This window comes from Bison bison, unplaced genomic scaffold, assembly GCF_000754665.1.
Source record: "Bison bison bison isolate TAMUID 2011002044 unplaced genomic scaffold, Bison_UMD1.0 scf7180017864061, whole genome shotgun sequence".
In the NCBI taxonomy this organism is placed as follows: Eukaryota; Metazoa; Chordata; class Mammalia; order Artiodactyla; family Bovidae; genus Bison; species Bison bison.
Genome location: NW_011494633.1, coordinates 3,263,474 through 3,287,913, shown reverse-complemented (window position 1 = coordinate 3,287,913; position 24,440 = coordinate 3,263,474). Strand labels below are relative to the sequence as shown.

Here is a 24,440-nt window from a genome sequence, read left to right as displayed (position 1 = left end):
ATTGATAGACTCCCCGACCCTGTCTTTTGTCCTTAAGAAAAATAAAAAATAATACAACAAAAACAAAACAAAAAAATAAGAAAAAATAACAAGTACAAAAAACAAAAACAAAACAAAAAATAAAAGCTCTTTGTTTTGGGGGGAACACGATCAACCCATTCAGAAAGTTTATAATCTTTAGCAATATAGAATGGATAATTATAAATTGATCACTCTTTTATTGTTAAGAAACTCAAAGGTAAGAAGAATAACATTACCAACTCTTGGGTTACTTTATAAGGCACTTTTCACATTTCATTTCACTTGACAGTCCCTCAGTTACTCATTTACATACATTTTTGAATACTCATTATCTACAAGGACATATAAGACATGGGGCTTCCCCTCAAGGAACTCCTTTATCAACAATGTGGTAGAAGCTCTAACAGTGGAACGTACAAGGAAAATAAAGAACTAAGTGTAATAAACATTATCCTCATTTTATAAAAACAATAAAGAAATGATATGTGCAAGATTATATAATTGCTACTTCTCAAGTTGTGATTCAAACACAAGTCTTGTAATTCCAATAAGCCATACTACTACATTCTACCTAATATCAACCTTCTATTCAATAAACATTTACACTATGAATGTCTCCTCAGTACTACAGTTGTTGAAATGTTACTGTAGATCTATTCTGAATGGTTAACAGAAATAAACAAGTAATTATTTCTATCCTTTACCTTCCTCAGCAAATGAACATTGCTTTTAAAGTTGTGTTATAAAATAAATTTCTTCTACATACCTTTTGCCGTAAGCTTTTAACAGATTCCTTAATATATGGCAAATCTTTAGATGGCACGTACTTTTCAAGCATTTTATCAAAGTTAGGATGACACATCATGAGGAAAAGCATCTTTCGGCCATAATACCTATGGATATTTAAGAAATATGTGAAATGATTCTATAAATCTTAACAAGCCTAAGTTTCTGTCCTTAGATTTAATTCTTTTCCCCCAGTAGAAAAAAAACCTATCAACATCAAGATTATCATCCCTATATTAAATAAGCCACTGAAATATAGCTGCAGTAACTGGATTAGAGAGTATAGCATTCTCCTGCCACCCATCTTTAAAAAAACATAGCTTCAAATCTTTTAGCTATATGTCACAGAGAGTCAAAAGCTATGACTATTTTTCAGGCACCCAAGGATCCACATAAAGACTGGCATTTGGCAGAACTGTGAGTTAAAAGAAGTGTTTGTCCTGACTTCCTTGTCTGGTGACCTTTTGCTGCTCACAGACTGGCCAGATATTCTGGCCTAAGTCAACCCAAGATTCTGTATTTCTGACTCTCTCTCTTTTCTTCTTCCTGCCAAAACATACCTGGGCTTCAATTCTTCAAAAACCTATTCTTTGCTATCTAAAATACATCCAAAGTTAGCTGGTAAATTGTGGCTGATACATTAATGAAATGTCTAATGTTCTCCAAAACTAGGTGTTTTTTTAAATGCTACATTAGTTTTAACATAATTCTTTTGGGATAATACCCTAAGCCAGGATATCATTATAATGGTAAATGATGTGGTGGAAGTGCATACTGGAGATTATTTTTCGACAGGGGGGTCTTGTATTACCTCATAAAACTGTATTCTTCTTCTTTCTGGAGACTTGACCCTAAAATAATTACAATTATACCTTTACCTACAACTTGGAATGTATGATACTAGAAGAACCAGAGAAGGCAAAGCTTTTGTGGGGGAGATGTAGAAGATGATCTCAGAATCATTTATATCAACTAGATTTGTTCAAATGTAATGAAATTACAAAAGGGAGGTAATATCAGAGAATAAAAATTAGTTTTCTTGCCCCACAACCAGAATAAGGTTAACACCCAGATAAATAGCTCCTAATTAGTTATAGTTTCAAAGCTGACTCTAACTTTTATCCCAGAATGGTAAGGACTGCAGGTCTACCATAGACTGTAATGATATGTGAATGGCTAAAACAAACAAAGGAGCAAGCAAAAGACAAAAAATGTAAGAAACACTATAACTGGAAAGTTGTCATTATTCTGTAATTTTAAAACTTTAAATAAGAATCTAAGAAATGACAAAATGGATTAGAAGAATTACTATGCCATTAAGGAAAAGTTAAAATGTAAAAAAAACAACTATTGTAAATTTTATTTTGTTTCTAACTAGTCTATTATGATCCAACCCTCCTTAATTGTTTTGAACTTTACTGAGGTATGTACAACTTCTAAAATGGTTACCCCAAAGATATCTTGCTCTAATTCCTACAATTTGTGAATATACGAGATGTAACTTCCAGGATTATGTTATATTTAATGGTACAGCTGATTTTAAGACAGGGAGATGATCTGGGTGGACCTAAGTGAATCACATGAGCCCTTAAATGCACAGAGCTTTCTGTAGCTGGTAGAAGAAAAAGAAGTCAAAGAAATTCCAAGCATGAGAGGGATTCGCCTTGTTGCTGCTGGCTTGAAGATGGAGGTGGGCTGCATGAGAAGGAATTCGGGTGGACGGAAAGGAGCTGAGCAGAGATCCCGGCTGAGAGCCAGCAAGGGAATGGTAACCTCTGTCCAATAATCACAAGAAATTGAATTCAGCCAACAAGCTGAGTTTGCAAGCAGATTCTTCTATAGTGCAAGAGCCCTGCACTTGTTACCACCTTGATATCAGCCTTATGAAACGCTAAGCAGAAAACCCAATTGAGCATGCCAGACTTCTAACCTAAAAATGGTAAGCTAAAAGAGCCTGTGTTGCCTTAAATCACTATGTTTGTGGTTATTTGTTATGCAGTAATATTAAATGAATATATTTAGTTTCTATAATATTTTTTTGACATGACTTCCACAAGCTTAACTGTAGATACTTAAAGTAATGAACATCTCTGTCTTAAAACGTTAAAGTTTGATGTCCTTCTTTTCTTTTTAGTTTCCACAAAGTCAAGGTCCTACCTTCTTCATTTAATCTGAGTTCACATATAACTGCCAAAATTTTTACATTCTGTATGGGACATTATAAACATCTAGTCAAACCTTACTAATTTTATAGATGAAACAGAGGCTAACAAAGGTTAAGTAACTTGCTAAGGGCTGACAGTGGCTTGAGCTAGGAATTGAACCTAAGCTTCTGATAACATCCAAACTTCTGTGAGCATTACAGCTATAGTACCATCCATTTCTTAATTACTCTGTTATCCTTCTCTGACCATTCTTAACCTTCATAAAATTGTTCTTTGAGTACAAGACAGCAATCAAGAATTCATGGAATTTTCTAAGTGCACATATCTCATGCTAATCAGTTTGCTTCCTGTATTCTTCCTGATTTTACCTGACTACTTGGAAATACATCATTTTCCCCTAAATGCATTTACCTTATATTTGCCCACAATGAATTTCTTCTGCCACTTTTCTGCCCACTTATATAGTCTTGTACGGTTTTCATGCAGATCATCCCTGGGACATGGCATCTTACTACCCAGAAGTATGTAGTGTCATTTGTAAATTTGGAGAATTCACTGTGCACTCCCTCAAGGTCATTTATAAATCAGTCAAAAAAGATCATCCCCCAGCACCAATCTGTGGGGGTCCCACTTCTCCATTTAGAAAAATGTTTATTCTTCTTCAACCTTTGTTTCTACATTTAAGCCCTTGTAGTAAATAAGAGACTCAACAAATATTATTAGCAGCTACTCACCTGGTTTCTGGTGAGCTGTCCTGAGCAAATTTAGCAGCAGCGGGTAATATACGGTCAGCCATATCCTTTGTTCCAGATAAAACACGCTCTGGTTCCATAAATTCTACCACATCTGATAAATGCTGGGCAGCACATCTTCTTACTGCAATGTGTAAGTGGCTAGAGGAAACATGGTCAATTACAATAGAGTTGATAAACTGTTTTCCAAAGATATACCTTAAAAGTTAAATGATTACTCCTAAGCCTCAGCCATCATCGTTGTAGGCTAAAATGACAAATTATTTACATTAGCTATTTCTTCCAAGAAATTAAAAACAAAAGTTATAATCACTGACATTTATTTAGCTCCAGATCTATGAAGGTTAGGAACACTATTAAAACAACAATATTATTGTCTTCTGTATGCTTAGTACCTAATCTGACTTTTACCACAAAGGAATTATTTAATACATGTTTTCTGACTGAAATAACATTGAAATTTGCACTTTTCCCGTATACCCCAGATTATAAACAACTGAATTTTTAGTTTAAGGACATGTCCAGATTATTTTGAACATTACCTTTGTCCTCCGTTGATAAGAGAAACAACCGCACGTGCGGGAGTTACATTAGTGATCATAGCTCTTAATGCCTTGTCAACATCTTCTCTTATAAATGTATTTGATTCTCCTGACTTCTGCAACAAAACTTTTACGGTATTATCTAGTTCTTGATCCATGCTCTTTTTCAGGTGAGTAAAAAGATCACTTAAACAGACCACAGCAGCACGAGAAACTCCAGAGCGTAAATTTTTTACCTAAAAAAGATTTCCAAAATGTACATTTTGCTGAAATTCTGAAAGAAAATCAGTAATAATGACCTTAAAGCCAAATTTATTGTCAAAGCAACATGCATTAGTATGTATATTATGTCTTTAAAAGAAAAATCAACATTTTATAAATTTTTTTAAATGTTGCAAAGTAAGGCATGAGGTACTTTACATACAAGCCTACTGATTTCATTTAGTACAGTTTTTCAAGGTCAAGTAAATATGGCATGTTTATATTTTGTTATCCAAACACTCCTTAACTCAGCTGAAAAATAAGTTTACCTCTTGAACTACTGCAAAATTTGTTTCATGCAACTTTGTGTTCAGTATTTCAGAATGAAAAGCAGCTAAACATCTAATAAAGTTCAGTCCCTCAATTTTCTTCTCCCTGTGAGAAAAAGAAACAAACAACAAAATCATGTATTAAATGGGGCTCCACTGGAACAGGATCTCAGATTTCTTCTTCTTTTGTGAGTATGGATTATTGCCAATGAGGAGACCCTGTCTATCTTCCCTTATCATGCAGGAAGCTCAAATAAAAGATATGGAAAGTTTTATTTACTCCCATAGTTCTACTCCTGATTCAAAACACCATTCAAAACCACTGCTGACAGTCAAGTTAAGCATATGCTTTGTAAATAAAAAGGAACATTTCTCCACTACTAAGCATGTCATATTCTTTTTAGAGAATAGAAAGGAATGGAATGGCAAATGTGAGGGAAGCAATGAAACGAAAATGGAAGGAGATTAAATAACTAGCCATAATTTTGTTGGTGATCCAAGAGCAGAAAAACATTTATGGTTATGTAACTCGTATTTCTTTTTCATTATCTTACCTAATGAGACAGATGAAGGGTAGGTGAATGCTAACAAGAGAGTAGATTTAAGTGGGATAGAGACATTACATTTCAAACTTGATGGTTTCCATTTTAATTATTTGAAAAATGTAAGCTGAGTTTCCTTAGTTGGTAATACTGATAGTGGTTACTTTTTTAAGCATTTAAATCCCTTGAATAAGTTATGGGATAACAGGGAGAAAAGACTCAAGATTTCAAGGTGGCAAGAGTAAATCTATTTAGCAGATGCCTGGTTCAAGATTTTCATTTTTTGGATAAGCATAAAGCTGTTACAATTACCATTCAGATGCATAAACAACCAGATCCTAAACATAAATAATAGAAAGTGGAGTCAAGAGTGAGGAAGGCAGAAAAATTAAGAAAGAGTGGCTGAAATTTTTCCAAATTTGATCAAAGCTCTAAATTCTCAGATCCAAGAACAAATCCTAAACGGGATAACCACAAAAAAACACAAAATGGAACATTATTATCAAATTACTAAAAAGACTGTTAAAGGGAATATTCTTAAAAACAGCCATAGGAAAAAAGGGCAAATTACATACAGCAGAACAAAGATAACAACGATAAAAGGCTTTAGGCCAGAAATGTACAAGCCAGAAAACACTGAATACAATTTAAGTGCTAAAGAGAAACCAACAACAACCAAAAAAATCAACTTAAGAAGGAATATACAAAGCTTAAACTATACTTGGAGATTTTAAAAGCCCAGTAACTGATAGAAAAAATAAACAAGAAACCAGTAAGTATACAGGAAATTTAAGACTTTCAACCACTACCAACCAACTTGATCTTCTTAACATTGATAGAACACTACAACCAACACCAGAATGCAGACTGTTTTTTCAAGTTCACGTGAAACATTTATCTGCATCGTTCTGGTATCAGAGTACTGCTGACGGCAAAGAATGAGACAGGAAGCACACCAGCTTCTTCAATGTTCTAGAAGTTTGTGTAAAATTGATTTCTTCCTTAAATGTTTGATATAATTGATTAGTGAAACTACCCAAGCATGAAGTTTTCTTTGTGGGAAAGAAATTCAAATTCAATTTCCTCAAGAGATATTAGGTAATACAGATTATCTGTATCTTTTTGAGTGAGTTTTGGTAGATTGTGTCTTTCCAAAAATCTGTCCATTTTACTAAGCTGTCAAATTTATGGGCCTAAAGCTATTTATCATATTCCTTTATTATTTATTTTTTCCCTTCATTATTTATTTAATAGCTGTATGATCAGTAGTGATATTCCTTCTCTCTTTCCTGATGTAGTAATTTGTTTCTTCTCTTTTTTTCTTCATCAGTCTGACTAAAAGGTTTACCATTCTATTTATCTTCTCCAAGAGACTGCTTTTATTTTCATTTGTATTCCCAATTGTTTGTTTTCTATTTCATTGATTTCCATTACATTCTTTATTATTTTCTTTCTTTGCTTATTTTGGGCTTCATTTGCATTTCAGTTTCAGGTGAAACCTGAGGTCACTGATATAAAACTTTTCATCTTTTATAATTATAGGGCTATAAATTCTCCTCTAATTTAGCTGTATTCCACAAATTTTGTTTCATTTTTTAATTTCATTAAATTCAAAATGCTAATTTTCCATTCTTAGAGCCATGGATGATTAGTAAGTATGATACTTAGTTTCCAAATATTTAGAGATTTTTCAGGTATTTTTCTAACTTCTAATTTAATTCCACTGTGGTCAGAGAACAAACCTTGCATAATCTGAAACCTTTTAAATTACTTGTTTTACGTTTCAGAACACAGTCTTTCTCAGTAAAGACCCTTCTGGACTTGAAAAGAATGAATTCTGTTGTTTTACCTGAAGTATTCTATAAATGTCACAGGTCAAGTTGAAATTCTTCTATATCCTTACTGATTTTCTTTCTTCTAGTTCTATCAATTAATGAGAGGATTGTTTGAGTTCCAACTATAATTGTGGATTTGTTTATTTCTCTGCAGTTCTACCAGTAGTTGCTTAATATATTCTGAAGCTCCAGTATATGATAAATAAATGTTTAGGACGGCCATGTCTTCTTGCTGAATTAACTCCCTTATCAATATAAAATGGCCCTCTTTATTCGTGATGTGATAGACAGAATTCTAAATGATTCTAATGATAAATGTCTAATGACAGTCTAAATGATAAGACAGAAGTCTAAACCTTGCTTCCTGCCCCTAGTATACATGACCTGAATAATACCCTCCCCTTAAGGGTGAATATGATGGGCTATTACTTCCCTCGATCATGTTACATTATATGGCAAAAGGGATTTTGCAAGTCTCCCTACAGTTCACCAATCCTCTGTTCATGTCTTTCCTCTAGCTTCTCTAACATAATGGATTAGAATTATAACCATAGTTAAAATAATTTCTTTGTCTAGTAATTCTGTAATCTATAGCAACAGTTAGTAACAGACTGGTTCCAAATCAGGAAAGGAGTAGGTCAAGGCTGTTTGTTGTCACCCTGCTTATTTAACTTATATGCAGAGTACATCATGTGAAATGCTGGGCTGGATGAAGCACAAGCTGGAATCAAGATTGCCAGGAGAAGTATCAATAACCTCAGATATGCAGATGATACCACATTAATGGCAGAAAGTGAAGAAGAACTAAAGAGCCTCTTGATAAAAGTGAATGAGGAGAGTGAAAAAGTTGGCTTAAAACTCAACATTCAGGAAACTAAGATCATGGCATCCAGTTCCATCACTTCATAGCAAATAGATGGGGAGACAATGGAAACAGTGACAGAATTTATTTTTGGGGGCTCCAAAATCACTACAGATGGTGACTGCAGCCATGAAATTAAAAGATGCTTGCTCCTTGGAAGAAAAGTTATGACCAACCTAGACAGCTTATTAAAAAGCAGAGACATTACTGTACCAACAAAGATGCATCTAGTCAAAGCTATGGTTTTTCCAGTAGTCTTATACGGATGTGAGAGTTGGACTATAAAAAAAGGTAAGAGCTAAAGAATTGATGCTTTTGAACTGTGGTGTTGGAGAAGACTCTTGAGAGTCCCTTGGACTGCAAGGAGATCAAACCAGTCCTTCCTAAAGGAAATCAGTCCTGAATATTCATTGGAAGAACTGATGCTGAAACTCCAATATTCTGGAGAGTATTGGACCAAAGAACCGACTCATTGGAAAAGATCCTGATGCTGGGAAAGACTGAAGGCGGGAGAAGGGGATGACAGAGGATGAGATGGTTGGATGCCATCACCAACGTGATAGACATGAGTTTGAGTAAGCTCCACGAGTTGGTGATGAACAGGGAAGCCTGGTGTGCTGCAGTCCACGGGGTTGCAAAGAGTCAGATACTACTGAGTGACTGAACTGACCTGATACCATTTTTGGATTAGTTTCCATTGTTTTCTTTGTCTCCCCTCTCATTATGGGTTGTATTTTCCTGTCTCTTTGCATGCCTGGTAATTTGTTACCAGATGCCAGGCACTGTGAATTTTTATCTTAGATATTTTTATATTCCTATAAATATCCTTAGCTTTGTTATGAGATATAGTTATTTGGAAAGTCTGATCCTCTCAGGTCTTGCTTCTATGTTCTGTTTGGTGGAACAAAGTCAGTCTTTAGCCTAGGGTTTACGCATTACATAGATGAAGCAAAACTCTTTGGACTATTGTACAATGCCATGTAACTTGTAAGGTTTTCCACTCTGCTGGTGGGGAAAGAAAAGTATTCTTGGCCTTGTATATGCTCCAGCGATTGTTCTTTCTAACTTTTATAAGTGTTTCTTGTTCTGGCTTGACCAATACTCAGCTAAACATTCGAGAGTAATTCTCTGAAGGATCCTAGAGTTCTTTAAGAAGCTATATCCTCCTCTGGCATTCTGGCTACAAGCTCTAGCTATCTTGGCCTCCCCAAACTCCCAGTTTCATCTCCATTTCTGCTGATATGTACATGGCTTTCCCCTCCCTAAGCTGTGATTTGAAAACTCTGCAGGAAGATAGCAAGGGCAGTTATAGGGATCAACTTCTTTGTTTCTTAGGGATCACTGTCTTTCACTGCCTGGTGAACAATATTCTCAAAACCACTGCTTCATGTATTTTGTATGATTTCTTTAGTTCTTTCTAATGTGAAGGCAAATCTAATACCTGTTAATCCATCTTGGCAAGAAGTGGAAGTTTAATAGTTCTACTTTAGACATATTAAATTTAAAATGTCTACTGTAATCCAAGTGGAAGTGTCAAGTAGAAGCTTAGAGCTTATAAGCTTAGAGCTCAAGAAGATACCAGGAATTCAGATATGCATTTATGAGAAATCAGAGTGTGGGTGGAATTTAAAGCTATGAAGCTGAATGAGATCATTTAAGAAAGGGATTGGCAAACTATGACTTACTGACCAAATCTGGCCCCGTCAGAGTTTTCTTCTATAAGTCAAATTTTTATAAGTAAAGTTCATTTAAGCACAGCCATCCCCATTTGTTTTCATAATGTCCAAGGCTGATTTTTATTATGACAGCAACGTTGAGTAGCTGCAACAGAGACATGTGGCCTGCAAAGTCTAAAATATTTTACTGTCTGGCTCTTTATAGGAAAAGATTGCCAGCCTGGATCCTTGAAATGAATGTAAATAGAGAATGTCAGTGGATTAAATTCTGGAGCACTCCTCAATACTGAAATCAAACAGAACACCAATAAGCACTAAGTACTGAAGCAGGAAAAGAACCAAGATAAGCTCACACATAGTATCAAAGACCCAATGCAGTCAAAAGAAAAATTAATTAATTAAAAAAAAAAGGGGGGAGTGTCAACTGTATTACAAATGATGCTGAGAGGCTAAGTATGATGACAGTAAGTGACTAGTGTAGATTTAGCAAATGGTTATTTTTGCAGTTTTAGTGAAGCTAAGTGACGGTCGAGGAGGGGAGGGTTGAAAGTCAATTAAAGAAGGCTGAGAAGAGAACAAGAGGTGAAAAAGTAGACAAATGAACTTGCATTTTTAAGGTCTTTTGCTAACAAGTGAGGAGAAAAGAAATGTGAAAATGTGAAGAAGGTGTGCAGTTTAGGAAGGATTTTTAAAAAGAAGAAATATCATGGCACATTTTTATGCTGATGAATATGATCGAGGACAAAAAGCAAAACTGATGATGAGGTGCACACTGAGGATGAAGACCGACTGAAGGAACACAGGAGGAAATGGGACAGAGCAGCCAGTACATGCTCCAGCTGAAGCAAGTGGATGCCACTGTCTTTCTGTTTGCCTTGATTTACTGGCTGGGCTGGCTGGGTAGCTATGCAGCCGTGGCAGAAACAGAGTAAGTATTCTCAAGACTTCTGTAGAATATATTTCACAGAGAAACACTTGGAGAAATGACGAGATTTGTACTTAATACCGAAAGCTTAACAAAGCTAAACTATATCCTTATAATACATGTCATAAGTGTTAATACAGCACTCTATGAGGCCCAGAGTTCAGCTATTAATTATAAGTTGGGAAAAACCCAGACTGCCTAAGAAAGAACGTAAGTAATCATTTCTACGACTATTATAATAGGAAATGTGTCAATTTATAAAAAATAATTTCAGCAAACTTTTGGGACAGGGATGGTTAACTCACCAATCCTCATCAGCTAAAAGCCTCAGAGCTTCTGTCAGTGCTACTTCGGGTTTGGAAAATGGCCGTAGTTCTGATGAATCCATTATTTCTGGACTATGAGTGACAGAGGGCATCCTTTCTTTATACTGTGGAATGGCTCCAGGAGATGCTTCATCTAGAACAAAGAAACATACTAAATAAAGTGTAAACTCACTCTGATACAAAGGGGTACAAATAGTACTCTGACCATGGAGTCTACAAATATTTCTTATAGAAACTTATATTAGATTGTTGTTGTTGTCATTTAGTCGCTAAGTTGTGTCTGACTCTTTTGAGATCTCATGGACTATAACCCGCCAGGCTCCTCTGTTCCATGGGGTCTTCCAGGCAAGAACACTAGACTGGGTTGACATTTCCTTCTGCCGGGGATATCTTCCTGACCCAGGGATCGAACCCTGCATTGCAGGTGGATTCTTTACTGCTGAGCCAGTGGGGAAGCCCCAACTATTAGTTCAGTCTCCAACAAAACTGTAATACCTGATATCAAAATTATTTAAAAACTTATTTTTTATAAATAAAACTATTAAATTACATTACTATAAATGTTTAAGTGGTTTTGCAGTCATGAGTCATACAACAAAATTTGGCCTTAAGAGCTATCAATAAAAGTTGGTAAGAATATGATCCCATTTTGTAAAAAAAAAGTGGATGCATACCTAATTTACCATACAACTGATAACAGAAATAAAGCTTCATAACAACTGTGTATAAATTACAAGTTTTGCTATTGGTATAGCATTAAGGTATACTAAAAATCCTAAGATCATATGTAGTAGCATGATCAATGGTTCTTCCACAATCAAACATTTACCACCCATTTTCCAGATATAAGGCATTGTGCTAGATACTGAGGAAGTAAGTGCCCAGGGCAATGCCTACCACAAAGGCACTGAGCACTGTAAGACACATGTAGTGAGGGTGTCAGAAAGAAAAAAAATCAAAAAGATAAAATAGGATGTGTAATGGCTTTTGTAAGTGGGTAGAGATTAGTTATTTTTTCATGTTAAGAGTTTTTTTTGGCTACACTACATGGCATATGGGATCTTAGATCTCCGACCAGGGATTGAACCTGCATACCCATCATTGGAAGCACTGATTCTTAACCACTGGACAACCAGGGAAGTCCCTAAAGAGATATTTAAATACTTCATATTCAGGTCAGATCAGATCAGTCGCTCAGTCATGTCCGACTCTTTGCGACCCCATGAATCGCAGCACGCCAGGCCTCCCTGTCCATCACCAACTCCCGGAGTTCACTCAGACTCACGTCCATCGAGTCAGTGATGCCATCCAGCCATCTCATCCTCTGTCGTCCCCTTCTCCTCCTGCCCCCAATCCCTCCCAGCATCAGAGTCTTGTTGTGACAAATGCTTTACAAACTTTACATTTAATTCTCTCAATAAAGGTGTGATATGTATTCTCATTATCTCCAATTTGCAGCCAAAAATATAACTGAGTTTTACAGAGTCTAAGAAATGTATTCAAGGTCTCAATGCTAATAATGAGTGGCAAAGGTAGGATTTTCATCTAGGCCTACAATTGCTCTTGATTTTATATGAAGAGGTCTAAGAAAGAATTTGTGCTTTCCAAACTTTATCACACACCAGATAAGAAGATGCATCCCAAAAGATGAATATATTATTTTGGATTACTGTAGTGATAAATGAGTACCAATTTTTGTTTGAGTAAATCATATCTGAAGAAAATTACATGACAATTAATGAATATAATAAGTAGACCTCAATAATTTTTTTGATAGTTCAGATGCACCCTCATTAGATTTCATAAATAAGATTTGTATGTATTAAAAAAAAAAAAACCTTTGGAATTTTATAACCCAGAAAGAACAGCAAATTCAAAACAGCACCACTAACTATCATTTATTGAACTCCTGCCTGCATTGTGCTAAATGCTTCATTTATATCATCTCACTTGATTCATTTGACAACCCTATGTGATGGTTATTATTATTATCCTGTATTACAGGTGAAAAAACTGTTGCTAAAGTTTTAAGGACTCCCTCTCTGTATCTATTTTACTTTCATTCTCAAGTGAGAATAATTCATTAGGAAGGGATGCATATATAATACCAAATTATCAACCTCGGCATTATATGACAATTTCTATTGTTTTTACCTGGAAAAAAAGAGAAACAAAACAAAACAAATATTACTCTGGAAACAGAGGTGTACAGAACATCAATCTAAAGCAGTGTTGGCCAGGCTAGGGGCTTTGTTTTGTTTCTTAAACGTCCTTTCTTGCAGACTGATACTTTTATAAAATACAATAAAAGTGTTATGACAACAGTCTCTAAAAGGTTGTTCTCACTTTCTGTATTTATCTTGTAAGCATACTCTTCTGTTCAAATAATATAAGGGTAACTTCAGGGAAGCACTCTCCTTATACTTCTTAGAAATAAAACCTTTAAAGCCTACATTATAGGTGAAAAATCACAAAATTAGTTGATGTCTCTAGAATGAATATGCAACAATTTGTGGTTTGTTACTATTTATATTATTTGTTATATTTGTACTTCCATTCCTACTTTGAACTATTGGCTTAGATAAGAAGTTTTGTGGATTTTTCTCCCCCTAGATTTTATGACGGTAATAGTGAAATTATTTGAGAATGCTGAAAATTCAAATTTCAAATAATTATATATAACTATTATATATAGTTAATTATATGTTACTGAGTCATTCAAATTTCAGTATGATAGTTCAACATATTCCACTATTAGTCATGTATCACCCTCAGTTAAACCTCAGTACAGTAGTTTTTGAGTATTATGAGTTAAATAAAATCACACCAAATGTTAAATTCCACTTACTCTGAGGTGCCATTTTTTCATTTCCTGTATATTTCATTCGTTCCCAGGGATTCTGTTCCTTCCTTTCAGAATCTTTAATGTCAAAAAGTTCTTTTTCCTCTTTTCTCTTTTGTCTCATCTTGTCATAAGTAGATTTTGAAATAGAAACTTTAATCTGCATGAAAAAGTTGAAATATCTCTAATTATTTAGAAAGTCTGACACTTAACTATCTTCATCTTAGGCAACTGTAAGCTATACAAAATGAATTATACATTTCTTAGTCCTTATTTCAGTAATTCTAAAATTGAATAGAATTACATAGTACCAACTGTGAACTAAATTTGTGCCTAAAGATACTAGTTTGTTACTCCTTGACGATATCCTGGAAAATTGTCAAATATATACATGCACACATATATATGTATATAAAGTACATGTAGAATATAAAGTACATTAGATACTTTACACCAGAATAACAATATATTTGGTGGAAAAGGAGAATAATCTATCATTTACATGATTAAGGTTCAAGAATTTCAATATCATTGAGATTTAAAAAATTATAATCAAAGCACTTTTATCACCCCAAATCTGATATACACAAAATAATGATGTATCATAAGCTTGACTTTATCCTAATAATTAAGAAATAACCTTACATCTTTTTCATTCTCAGAATCAATATATGATGGAATACTCTGCTGAACTGCTCTTCCATAAATGCCTGATGGTGGTTCAGTATTTTTAACTGAAAACGAAACCCCATTTTCCACAGAAGTTATCACTGATTGACTGCAGGTTGCTGGTGCTGGAATTGGATTTCCAAATACCCCTGAAAGCAAGCAACCATCAAACACTGTCATTATTTATGTGATGTTATTCTGGACAACAAAATTTTAAGACAAGGTTTTAAAAGAAGTAAACAATATAATTAATAAGAAAAACATGTTAAATAATCACGAAATACAAAAACACCTATCAAATGATAATATAATAACAAGAAATTTCATGATGTCAAATGAGAACTGCATATTTGCATATTGTAAGTTCTGAGTTCACATGAATGAAAGGTTAGGTAAGCGAGTGTTTAAAATGGTTTCAAAGAGCAAGGATTTGAGCTGGGACTGGAAGACATAGAATAATTTGAGTAGACAAGTGAGGAAGGCAGGGAGAACATCCTATGAGATAAAGATGTTCATAAGCAGAGCTGAACAAGTAGAAAGCATGTTTGTGGAGTGATGTTTGGGCACAAGGCAAATAGAGAAAATAAGCTTATAAGGGGAGGTTGAAGTCAATCTGAGGAGGATCTAAAATTAACCTAATGATATCAGCAAAGAAGTCAGGAAAGCTTTCTAAGCATTTCATTCTATTTACCAAAAATAAGATGTACACCCTCAACATCTATCATCATATTCTAGTTTTGCAATTAAAAAAGAATCTAGTTGGGCTGTGTTAATGGACTAGATGGAGAAATCTTTTTACAATGTAAATAGGTATTTAATCATCACATTGTATACTTTAAATGTCTTACAATTTTATTCGTCAATTATACCTCAATCAAGTTGGGGGAAAAATGATAATTTTAAAGGATATTTGCAAACAAGTTGTTCAAAGGTTTCTCAACGTACCTGAAATATATAACAGATACTAATTAAGATTTGTCTAGTCTTTGCATGAGATGTTATAGAATTATATTAATTTATATTGATTACTAAGTCAATCAAAAAGGACTACAATTTGAATTTGAACTGCAATAAAATTGTTTAAGCTATCCTAGAAGTGGAGAAGGAAATGGCAACCCACTCCAGTATTCTTGCCTGGAGAATCCCAGGGACGGGGGAGCCTGGTGGGCTGCCGTCTGTGGAGTCGCACAGAGTCGGACACTACTGAAGCGACTTAGCAGCAGTAGCAGCAGCAGAAGTATCTTATAAAGTGCCTAAACTGTACCTGTCACATAATACATCTCTCTGAAAATTACTGACATAAATTTACCATTGTTTCATTAGAGGATAGAAATGTGGTGCTAAGTATTCACTTTTAACTCTTTCAATTTAACAATTTTTTCAAAAAGAAAGTTCTATTCAACACCTGAAGCACACTCTTCTCTATTCTTTATTGATATGCTTTGCTTATACATGAAGAAAACATACAATTAAAAAGCTAAATAATTTTAAAATACCTTTTCCAACAACTACTACTGAGTCTTCTGATAAGGTATTTGTAGACATGAAGTCAAAACTGGAAACTTGGTGGAAATTTGATGATGACCCTGTAGATGCTAAAGAAACAAACAAACAAAAAAGCATTAAAAAATACATACTTATGTAGTATTTCAGGATATCATGACATGGTTTTTTAAAACTGAAAATTAATTTCATACAAAGAATTTATAATTTATATATTTACACATTAATTCAATAAATACTTAGAATACTTGGTTTGTTCAGTGTATATTCTTGTGTCCTTTGTCATAGATTAATTGACTGCAGGTTTGTGGGTTTATTTTTGAGCTCTGTGTTCTGTTCCATTGATCTATGTATCTGCTTTTGTGCCAATACCAAGCTGTTTGATTACTGTAACTTTGCAGTATTGTTTGAAGTCTGAAAGGAATACGCCTCCAGCTTTTTTCTTTTTCCTCAGTATTGCTTTGGCAATTCTGGGTGTTTGTGGTTCCATATACATGTTATTATTATTTGTTCTAGTTCTGTGAAATTTATCATGGTTATATTGATAGGGATCACATTAAATCTGTATAGTTTGTTTTGGGCAGTATAACAATATTAAATCTTGAAATCAAAGAGCAAACGATATCTTTCCATTTCTTAAAATCATCTTCAATTTCCTTTATCAATGTTTTATTGTCTTCAGTGTATAGGTCTTTCACTCTTGGGGTTAAGTTTAGTCCTAGATATTTTATTTAATATTTGGATGTGATTTTTTTTTTTACTTTCTGGTATTTGGTTTTAAGTATAAAGAAATGAAGAAGGATACTCTTGTATCCTGCTACCTTGCTGAATTCACTTATTAGTTCTAATAGTTTTTGTGTGGAGTTTTTAAGGATCTGTATATACAGTATCTGGAGAAGGCAATGGCAACCCACTCAAGAACTCTTGCCTGGAAAATCCCATGGACGGAGGAGCCTGGTAGGCTGCCATCTATGGGGTCACACAGAGTCGGACACAACTGAAGCGATTTAGCAGCAGCAGCAGCATATAGAGTATCATATTATCTACAAATAGTGACAGCTTTACTTCCTCCCTTCTGATTTGGATATCTTTTATTACTTTTTCTTGTCTGACTGCTGTGGCTAGAGCTTCCAAAGCTACACTGAGTAGAAGTGGTGAGAGCAGGCATCCTTGCCTTGTTCCTGAATTTAGCAGGAAGGCATTCAGCATTTCACCACTGAGTATTATGTTGGCTGTGGGTTTGTTGTAAATTGCTTTTGAGATTCATTCCCTCTGTACCTATTACAGGGCTTCCCTGGTGGCCCAGACAGTAAAAAAAGAACCCAGGAGACCTGGGTTCAATCCCTGGATAGGGAAGATCTTCTGGAGAGGGGAATGGCTACCCACTCCACTATTCTTGCCTGGAGAATCCCATGGACAGAGAAGCCTGGCAGGCTGCAGTACATGGTGTTGCAGAGTTGGACACGGCTGAGTGACTAACACTTACTTACCTATACCCACTTTGGTGAGAAGTCTCTTTTTTTTAAATAATGGATGTTGAATTTTATCAAATGCTTTTTCTGCATCTATTGAAATGATAATTTCTGTCTCTTCTTTTGATGATGTGGTATGTATCACATTGATTTGATTAGGTATAATAAACTGTCCTTGAGACCCTAGAGTGAATCCAACTCGATCATGTTTTTTGATCCTTTTTATGTACTGTATTGGATTCAGTTTGCTAATATTTTATTGAGGATTTTTACATCTATATTTATCAAACATATCGACACATAATTTTCTTTCTTCTTTTTTTTGGTAATTATCCTTGGTTTTGATATCAGGATGATGGTGGCTTTTAGAATGAATTTGGGAGTGTTCCCTTCTCTTCAGTCTTTTGGAATAATTTGAGCATAGGTGTGCAGTCTTTGTATGTTTGGTGGAGTTCCTCAGTGAGACCATCTGGTCCTAGACTTTTGTTTGTAGGGAGTTTTTCAAAATAGATGTTCGATTTCACTTTTAGTAATTGGTTTGTTCAAATATCTGTTTCTTCTTGATTCAATTTTGGCAGACTGCATATTTCTAAAAACTTGTCTAATTTGTTGGCATATAAATCTTTATAGTATGAGTTTTTGTATTTCTGTGGAATCAGTTGTTATTTGTCTTTACTTTCTTATGTTGTTTTTTGGGTCCTATCTCTTTTCTTCTTGAACTTGGCTAGAGGTTACTAAATTTTATTTTTTTTTAAAAAAGGGGGGGCTCTTGATTTTATTGATCTCCGCAGTTTTTTATCTCATTTATTTATTCTCTGACATATATTTATTTCCTTCCTTCTGCTGATTTTGGGTCTCATTTGTCCTTCTTCTAGGTCTTTTAGGTGGGAGGTTTTTTGAGATTTTTCTTCTTTCTTAAGGCCTGTGTCACTATAAACTTCCCTCTTAGAAAAGTTTTTGCTGCATCCCATAGATTCTCATTGTCATTTGTCTTGAGGTGTTTTCTGATTTCCTCTTTGATTTCAATGATGACCCACTGTTTTTTAGTAATATGTGGTTTAGTATCCAAGTGGTTTTTTTTCTTCTTCTTATTTTCTTTCTGTGGCTGATTTCTAGCTTCATACTGTTGTGCTCAGAAAAGATACTAGAAATAATTTCTATCCTCTTAACTTTGTTAAGGTTTGTTTTGTGACCTAGTATGTGGTCTACTGCAGAGAACATTCCACGGGCACTTGAAAAAAAAATGTGATTCTGGGGTTTTTGGATGTAGTGCCCTATAGATATTAATTAAATCCACCTGATCTATTGTATCATTTATGATCTCTGTTTCTTTATTGATTTTCTGTCTGGAAGATCTGTCCATTGGTTTCAGTGGGGTTTAAAGTTGCCTACTATTATTGTATTCCTCTCAATTTCTCCCTTCATGTTTTTAGTATTCATTTTATATATTTAGGTGCTCCTATACTGGATGCACATGTTAATAAATGTAATATCCTCTTCCCATATTTATCCCTTTGTCATGATAAAATGTTCTCTTTATGGACTTTGTTTTTAAGTCAATTTGTCTGATATAATTATCACTACTCCCATTTTCTTGCTACTTCCATTTGCATGATATATCTTTTTCCATCCCCTCACTTTCAATCTCTGTGTGTCCTTTATCCTAAGATGATTCTCTTGTAGGTAGCCTATTATAGGTTCTTGTGGGTTTTTTTTTTTTTTAATCCAATCTGCCACTCTGTTTTTTGATTAGAGCATTTAGTCCACAGACATTTAAAGTAATATTAGTAGGTATGGCAGTTCAGTTCAGTTCAGTCGCTCAGTTGTGTCCGACTCTTTGCGACCGCATGAATCGAAGCACGCCAGGCCTCCCTGTCCATCACCAACTCCCAGAGTTCACTCAGACTCACGTCCATCGAGTCAGTGATGCCATCCAGCCATCTCATCCTCTGTCGTCCCCTTCTCCTCCTGCCCCCAATCCCTCCCAGCATCAGAGTCTTTTCCAATGAGTCAACTCTTCACATGAGGTGGCCAAAGTACTGGAGTTTCAGCTTTAGCATCATTCCTTCCAAAGAAATCCCAGGGCTGATCTCCTTCAGAATGGACTGGTTGGATCTCCTTGCAGTCCAAGGGACTCTCAAGAGTCTTCTCCAACACCACAGTTCAAAAGCATCAATTCTTCAGCACTCAGCCTTCTTCACAGTCTAACTCTCACATCCATACATGACCACAGGAAAAACCATAGCCTTGACTAGATGAACCTTTGTTGGCAAAGTAATGTCTCTGCTTTTGAATATGCTATCTAGGTTGGTCATAACTTTCCTTCCAAGGAGTAAGCGAATGTACACACTGCCATTTGAAAACTTGCCTCCCAGATGATTTTGCATTTTTTCTTTTTGTATTTCCTTTTAGAGTTTGATGATTTTCTTCTATATTATGCTAGAGTTCCTTTCTTTTTTGGTTTTGTGAGTCTACTGTATATTTTAGATTTGTGTGACAATTTTGCTGGGTAGAGTATCCTATGTTGCAGGTTTTTCTCCCTTTCAGGACTTTGAATATACAATGCCATCCCCTTGTGGCCTGCAAAATTTATGCAAAAAATCAGGTGATAGCCTTATGGGGGTTCCCTGTAACTGACTCTTTGACTCTTTTCCTCTTGCTGTCTTTAGAATCTTTTCTTTTTCTATGTTAATTATGATATGCCTTTGTGTGGGTGTTTAGATTCATTTTGTTTAGGACCCTCTGTACTTCCTGTACCTGGGTATCTGTTTCCTTCTCTATGTTTGAGAAGTTTTCAGTCTCTTCAGCAAGTGATGTTGGGAAAGCTGGACAGTTACACGTAAATCAATGAAATTAGAACACTACTTCACACCATACACAAAAATAAACCTTGTAAGACCTAAATATCAAGGCACCATGAAACTCCTAGAAGAAAACATAGACAAAAAATTCTCAGACATAAATTGTATCAATGTCTTCTTAGATCATTCTCCAAAGGCAAAAGGAACAGAAGCAAAGATAAACAAATTAGACCTACCCAAACTTATAAGCTTTGGCAGAGTGAAGGAAACTGCTGTATAAACAAAACAAAAAGACCACCTATGGACTTGGAAAAAATATTTGTCAATGATGTGACTGAGAAGGGCTTACTTTATAAAATATGCAAAATAGCACATACAACTCAATAACCAAAAAACTGAACAACCCAATCAAAAGTGAGCAGAAGACCTAAATAGACATTTCTTCAAAGAAGACATACAGATGGCCGACAGGCATGTGAAAAGAATAAACTAGGAGTACAGGATTAACATATACACACTACTATACATAAAATAGATAAGCAACAAGGATTTACACAGGGAACTATATTTAATATCTTGTATTAATAATAACCTATAAGGAAAATTAACCTGAACTGCTGCTGCTAAGTCACTTCAGTAGTGTCTGACTCTGTGCGACCCCATAGACAGCAGCCCACCAGGCTCCCCCATCCCTGCGATTCTCCAGGCAAGAACACTGGAGTGGGTTCCCATTTCCTTCTCCAAGCATGAAAGTGAAAAGTTAAGTGAAGTCACTCAGTCGTGTCTGACTCTTCGCAACCCCATGGACTGCAGCCCACCAGGCTCCCTCGTCCACGGGATTTTCCAGGCAAGAGTACTGGAGTGGGGAGCCATTGCCTTCTCCGAACTACATCTCTCTATATATACATACATGAAACTGAATCACTTTGCTATATATTTGAAACTAATACAATATTGTAAATCAACTATACCACAATTTAAAAAAAATGAAATCTAGTTCAGACTAGGCACTGGACAGAAAAGAAAACTTTCTTTACTTAAGGAGTTCATACATATCAGAATTAAGAGCTTTGAAGACGTTAGAAAATAATCATAGCACAATAATCAAACAAAAAGAGGATAACCTTGAAGGAAAGCTTCTCACCCCTGGGAACAGATCAAGTCAATCTCACAGCAATCTGTACTTTCCTAGATTAACTTCTACCTCAGTTTATGATAATTTATTTAATTATCCTTTCTCCTACTAGACTGTAAGCTCTATGGGGATAGGACTCATGTCTAGCTTTGATTATCATTCTTTTCCAGAGACCATTTGTACAGTGCTTGGCACACAGCGGGTGCTCAATAAATATGTTAAATTACAAGACAAAAAAATGAAAGCAAAATACAATTAATTTAGGGTCAACTGACAGAAACATCTGGTAGCCCCAGAAAGTGTTCAGTGACACAGAAACAAATCTCAGTAAACGGAACAATTTGCTCCACAACAGTTAACAAACATAAAATCTATACATTAACTATTAAGAGGTGATTGATAATTAAACAAATCTCATGGGAGGAAATACATAAAGACTAGACCTAGGTAATTTAATTTCATTTATAAGAAACACCGACATAACACCATTTTTTTTTTCACTGCATCACTCAGCATGTAAGATCTTAGTAAGATCTTAGTTTCCCAACCAGGGATCAATCAAACCTCTGCCCCCTGCATTGGAAGCATGGAGTTTTAATCACTGGACCACCAGGGAAGTCTGACATAGCATCATTTTTAATATTACTTTCACTTTTTACCCTATATTTTATTTAAAGCAAAGAATTATTGAAAGAAATATTGCTCAAATCTCAATTCTAAAATAAAGATGCTTAAAAGATTCTTTGCATATGAACTATCCTTTTTTGTTGTTGTTATTTCTGCCCCATTTATTCAAATAGAGAAAGAGAAAATATTGTTATAGAATCTAGTTTGTTAGCAACAAACATCCATCTTAATCACTTTCTTAAATCATTAATTGAAGTTCAAGGTTATTATGCTAGAAAATGGTCACATTCAAAAGGACAATCAGCAGAGGAGAGAAAGAAGAGGAGGTTTGGAAAGCTAGTTCTAAAAAAGTCTGAGGTTTCTTTCTTGCAAAAGAAATCCATTCACATCTGTCACTCATCACCAATATTTCTCCTGAGAGTCTTTTTATTCCTTTTAACATTGCACTCAATATTTACTTTAACCTGATTATTTGAGGATGCAGGTTTTACATGATTATTAGTTTTGGCTGGCTCATCATCACTCCATTCATTTGATATGTGGCTTCCCAGGTGGCTCAGTGGTAAAGGCCAGTGCAGGAGACACAAGAGATGCAGGTTCAATCCCTGGGTCAGGAAGATCCTCTAAAGTAGGAAAGGGCAAACCCCCCTGACAGAGGAGCCTGGTAGATTACAGTCCATGGGGTCACAAAGAGTCAGACATCACTGAGTGCACACATACACATGCACCATTATATACAAAGCATAATACAGATATAAAGATGCCTATATCTTATCTTATACTACTCCAGACCAGAAGCATGTGGAAAGCTTTATAAAGAAATGGATTTTAGCCAGTTTCAAAAAGCAACTATGGACTTCCCTAGTGATACACTAGGTAAGAATTCACCTGCCAATGTAAGGGACATGGGTTCGATCCCTGGTTGGGAAGATTTCACATGCCATGGAGCAACTAAGCCACATCTAAGCAACTAAGTACCACAACTATTAAGGCCAAGTTCTAGGGCCTGCGAGCCGCAATTACTAAGCCAAACAGTAGCAACTACTAAGCCTGAACACAACAACTCCTGAAGTCCATGCACTGAGAGCCTGTGCTCTGAAACGAGAAGCCACCACTATGAGAAGTCTGCGTACTTCTAGGAGGAGAAGCACAACTAAAGAAAGCCTGTGCACAGCAATGAAGACACAGTGCAACCACAAATAAATAAATAATGCCAGAGGACAGGGCATGAATAGAGGTATAGTAAGAGGTAATGCTTCCCTGGTGGCTCAGATGGTAAGGCGTCTGCCTACAATGCGGGAGACCTGGGTTCTGTCCCTGGTTTAGAAAGATCTCCTGGAGAAGAAAATGGCAACACACTACAGTATTCTTGCCTGGAAAATCCCATGGACAGAAGAGCCTGGTAGGCTACAGTCCATGGGGTCCAAAGAGTTGGACACGACTGAGTGAGTTCACTTTCACTTTCAAGAGGTAACGCAAAAAAGGTAATAAGCTGAGGCAAAATTATTAAGGGTATGAAAAAATGATGCTACAGAGTTAGAAATTTATTCTGTGAAAACCACTAAAGGTTTTGAGCAAGGAAGAGATGATTAGAAAGATAATTCTGGAAGAGTATGTACACTGAATTGAAAAGAAATGAAAATAAGAGACAAAATGTCTTATCAGAAGGCTACTGTAATTACCAGGGAAGAAGTTACCCAGGTTAAACTGAAAAGAACTGGTAGGATTGGTCACTGCCTGAAGGGTAAAGAGAAGTAGAAAAGATGACTCTAAAGTTTTAAGTCTCCATAACTGGGAAAATGATAATGCCACTAATAAAAACAGATTAAAAAAAAGGAAGAGGAATAAGTCTAGAAAGGAAGATAAGTTTGGTTTTGAATATGTTTATTCTTGTTGACCAGATAGATCTAGTAGATGTTTGGTTTAGAGTTGGAAGTGTAAGTTTGATGGAATTTTCTGTAGTAGAATTAACTATTGATCAAAGATATCAATATTTTCATGATCCAAAAGAAAAAAAAAGCCATTGGCAGTAAAAAAATATATTCAGCAATTTTTGAAAACAATGAAATTATATTTCCTTTAGGGAGAAAAATATTTTTGTATTTGGTTTTTCTTATATAAAAAATAAAATATATAAATAAATACGAAAAAACCCTGTCATCCTCTTTTGTATTAATAAAAACAATGGCCAAATGATCTTTCTCACAAAGAACAGATACTATGGATTATCTTACAGATTAAATTTTTAGAAATTTACCAAAACAAAAACAACAAAAAACAAGAAAAAGTGTCTAAAATCAAGTTCACTCTTACTCAATTTGCATTAGTTCCACAAAAAGTATACATAAACTAAAATGCCTGACTACCTGGACATATATGACTTAAGAGGACCAGAGACAACAAAAGTTGACCTTATTACAAAAGCTGCT

The 24,440-nt window shown here is 35.2% G+C and overlaps 1 protein-coding gene across 5 annotated transcripts in view; it reads right to left on the bottom strand.

Annotated features, from left to right (window-relative positions):
- FAM179B (family with sequence similarity 179, member B) overlaps window positions 1-24,440 on the bottom strand; it is a 79,095-nt gene that overhangs the window by 11,710 nt on the left and 42,945 nt on the right. For 4 of the 5 annotated variants that reach the window (XM_010836115.1, XM_010836113.1, XM_010836116.1 and 1 more), the window contains 8 exons: window positions 15,970-16,068; window positions 14,450-14,622; window positions 13,811-13,964; window positions 10,942-11,113; window positions 4,797-4,902; window positions 4,267-4,502; window positions 3,707-3,865; window positions 788-914 (listed from right to left, as the gene is read on the bottom strand). In XM_010836115.1, the coding sequence (XP_010834417.1) occupies window positions 788-914; window positions 3,707-3,865; window positions 4,267-4,502; window positions 4,797-4,902; window positions 10,942-11,113; window positions 13,811-13,964; window positions 14,450-14,622; window positions 15,970-16,068 (1,226 nt within the window). The remainder of the gene's footprint in view (window positions 1-787; window positions 915-3,706; window positions 3,866-4,266; window positions 4,503-4,796; window positions 4,903-10,941; window positions 11,114-13,810; window positions 13,965-14,449; window positions 14,623-15,969; window positions 16,069-24,440) is intronic. The other variant, XM_010836114.1, reaches the window with a different exon arrangement.